The 3,262-nt window shown below is 38.5% G+C and overlaps 1 protein-coding gene across 1 annotated transcript; it reads right to left on the bottom strand.

Annotated features, from left to right (window-relative positions):
- Window positions 1-248: 248 nt before the first annotated feature.
- LOC126592885 (glycerol-3-phosphate 2-O-acyltransferase 6-like) lies at window positions 249-2,814 on the bottom strand. The gene is made up of 2 exons (XM_050258677.1): window positions 2,127-2,814; window positions 249-1,267 (listed from the first exon to the last, which is right to left on the bottom strand). The coding sequence occupies exons 1-2, from the start codon at window positions 2,742-2,744 to the stop codon at window positions 374-376; spliced, it is 1,512 nt and encodes a 503-aa protein (XP_050114634.1). The 5' UTR covers window positions 2,745-2,814; the 3' UTR covers window positions 249-373.
- Window positions 2,815-3,262: the final 448 nt, after the last annotated feature.

A 3,262-nucleotide genomic window follows, 5' to 3' on the forward strand; every position in this document is an offset into this window, starting at 1 on the left:
CTGGCCATGGTATATCAAGAATTTTTTTTTCATTGTGTCGGGAAAACGACTAAGTACACAAAGTGTAACTATACAATTGGTGAATTTCTTTCTTCAAATGTCCCAAACTTATTGTATTATTACACTTAGTGTATCGGACCATATTTCTAGCACATTGAAAAAATCTCTCCACCATCAACATATATGAGAGTACTAGTGTATTGAAAATAATAATGTGCATTAACATAGTAATACACTTCTTATGAGAATTGACACAACCAGTTCATTATTATTAGAAGAAAAAAAAAGTTTAACATATTGGAAAACAGCAGAGAAATGATCACCTTGTGATGGAGGTGATTAAAAATAAAAATTAACTTGATCCCATGCTTAATTAATAAGCCCTTTGCTTTTCCTTTTCCTTTTCCTTGTTGGATGATGACACTCTGCCATCTGTCCCTGCAAGTATGCTATATTTGTCCTTCCTAGTTAAATTTGTGCACTCAAATCCCAAAGTCCCAGCCAACACCCTCTGAATATAATTTGCAACTTCATAGGCAGATTTCCCACCTTTGCAAGTGAGCTCCGACGGTAGCTGGTTCAAGAACGTAATTTCGTAAGTTGGCATCGGATTCATGAATACGAAATACGGGTCCAACAATTTGTGCCCCCTAACCGTTGTACCATGAAACACACTTTGTTTTGTGTTGATTGCAACAGGCACAATCCTATCCGTGAGCTCAGCAAATAGGGCACTGAACCTCAACAGAAACGGCTCCCTGCACGTAGTGCCTTCCGGGCATATCACCAAGTCGCCTTCCTCGAGCAAACGCTTGATGTTCTCCGCGTCCTTCTCTCTCTCCCTCGATAAAGCCACGGCCTTAATCGGAGAAATTAGTTCTGTAAATTTGCTAATACTATATGTGACACAACTGATTTTTCTTCCTAGGGCAACTGCCGTGACAACAGGGTCTAGGACTGTACGGTGGTTGCAAATGAATAGAACTCCGCTTTGACCTTTCTTTGGGGGAGGAGGAGGGGTGCCCTTAACTACAAGGTTAATCCCTAGGAGTTTGTAGTTGTATCTCGCAATTCTCTCAGGTAAAGGGATGTTGGTGTAGACTCTGAGGATGGCGAGGAGAATGCCAATGGGCATCCATAGGAAAGTCAGAAGGGCAACTATTGGGGTAGGTCTTTGGACTAATCTGCCCTCATGAAATATGACTGGACTTAGAAGCTTGTTTCTTGGTAGTGGCTCACATCTAGTCCTTGGAACCATGTACCCTTCCTGCAATTTACACGTCAACACAGTAAAAAATGGGAGTTTAATCTAATTAGTTTTTGACTCATGTGGTTGACATGAGAAGAATTTTAAGTCAAATTGTAGTTAAACAGAATTTGGTTGAGATAAATAAGAAAAAGGGTCATCTGATTGTTGTGACCAAACATGGTCCAATAATATTGTATACTTGCAATAAAATAATACTTGGAATTGTTATCAATATTTAAAAAAAAATGTCAACTTGCATTGACTTCATAAAAAATTAAAGTCCTAAAATGCAAAACAACATGTTTAGAGTGTCGATAACAATTCCATTTACATTCGTAAAATACAGAACAACATGTAATTTAGAGTGTCAATAACAACTCATTTCACTTGAATATGTATATACAACTTGTGTTGAAAAGATGATGGGAGTACAAGTCACAAGAATTACGCAAACTAAATAACTGTTTCATGTGGAACTTAGTTGGATTGAACAAAGAGAGTGGGTTGGGGAATGAAGAGCGTATGGGGGTGTCAGTTGTAACACAATGTGAAATAAATGTGATTTTGTAGTGCACAAGTCATAAATTACAAATCAAGGTTAAAAGAATCAAGGGAAAAGTTAAAAAACATGGGGATAAACGGTACCCAAAAAGATCACAAGAAGACAATGAGAAACTACAAGAGGTTGCTATTAAGTTTCTCACCAAACTTGTAATAAATCTAGATGAAGGCAGTGCCCTTTTCATTTATTTTCAAACAAATTTTCTGTTGTGTTTAAACAACGTTGAGTTGAGTGCTTAATGAATCTTTTATAATGCCAGTAACAGCTCTTTCGGGAAAAAAAAAAATGTAGTGAAAATTGAATGTTATAACATACCTTGCAAATGGACATGAAATCATGGTCAGTCTCTCTATCACCCAAGCCTAAATCAGGCAAGTTTGTACCAAACTCCTTGAGAACTGCCTCTCTTTTGTGCTCTCCAACTAGAACACCTGGTTTACTCACAAACCCAGTTGCCCTCCCAGATTTTGTTGCTTCCAACTCAGTGCCAAGAACTTTATCAGCTCCTAAAAAAAACTTCACAAACGGTTCAACCAATATTCTAGGGTTTGCTGTGATTATATAACGCTTGCCGAACGAGTTGAACACCTTCCAGGTTTGCGGGTGAACATCTTCAGCGTAAAATTTCGGAAGCACTGAGCTGGACACCATCTCAATGTCCTTAATTTTGAGGCCAGCAAAGGAAATGAAGATGAAGGTTTTGATTGCTATGGACTCTGATAAAAACAAGTAGGTGAAATACACAAATGGGACTGATAGTAATAGCACAAGGCCTCTTAGGAAACTACCAGCTTCAATTGCAACAAGCATGAAATATGGGAAGGCACTGCGTGACACAAGGAGTGTGCCATCAAGGTCTGCTGCCACGGTTTGGTTTGATCTTCCCTCGGTGCTACATCTCGAAATAGGCTCGAAACGTCTCCATGCTCCCATGGCGCAGAGAGGGAGAGAGGGGGCTTGGGTGGGTTTGTGAGTAATTGGGGGTTGGGGGGGGGGGGGGGGGGGGGGGGGTTTGGGATTTATGTTATGGATTGGGTGGGGGGGTGTTGAGATTTATGTTATGGAGAGGATGGTAGGAGATGGGGGTTTTAAAAGGAGGGAGAAAAAGATTGCCATGTTGTAACTTTCTATATTGCCATGAAAATATTATGTGAGTGCAAGAAAATGTTATGCGATTGAGTCGATTGACTCTTTTTTTCACTCTCCGAATTTGGTGAATTTCAAATGGAAGGGGTTTTTTTTTCTTTCTTTGGATCAAAGATTTTTATTTAGGTTAAGCTACATAATAGACCCAACATAAACTTATAATAATGTGATATCGAATTTATTATTCACAAAAGTTAAATTCAAAACTTTTTACTTATAAATAAAGAGAAATACAACTACAACTTTATACTAATAACAAGTGACGGAGGAAATTAAAAGAATATTATATGCTTATAGATGGAGAT

This window comes from Malus sylvestris, chromosome 12 (assembly GCF_916048215.2).
Source record: "Malus sylvestris chromosome 12, drMalSylv7.2, whole genome shotgun sequence".
In the NCBI taxonomy this organism is placed as follows: domain Eukaryota; kingdom Viridiplantae; phylum Streptophyta; class Magnoliopsida; order Rosales; family Rosaceae; genus Malus; species Malus sylvestris.

Coding starts and splice junctions, on each gene's coding strand:
- LOC126592885 (XM_050258677.1), bottom strand. CDS start 2,744: ATGGGAGCATGGAGACGTTTCGAGCCTATTTCGAGATGTAGCACCGAG. Junction 1,268..2,126: donor ATTTCATGTCCATTTGCAAG/GTATGTTATAAC, acceptor TGTAAATTGCAG/GAAGGGTACATGGTTCCAAG.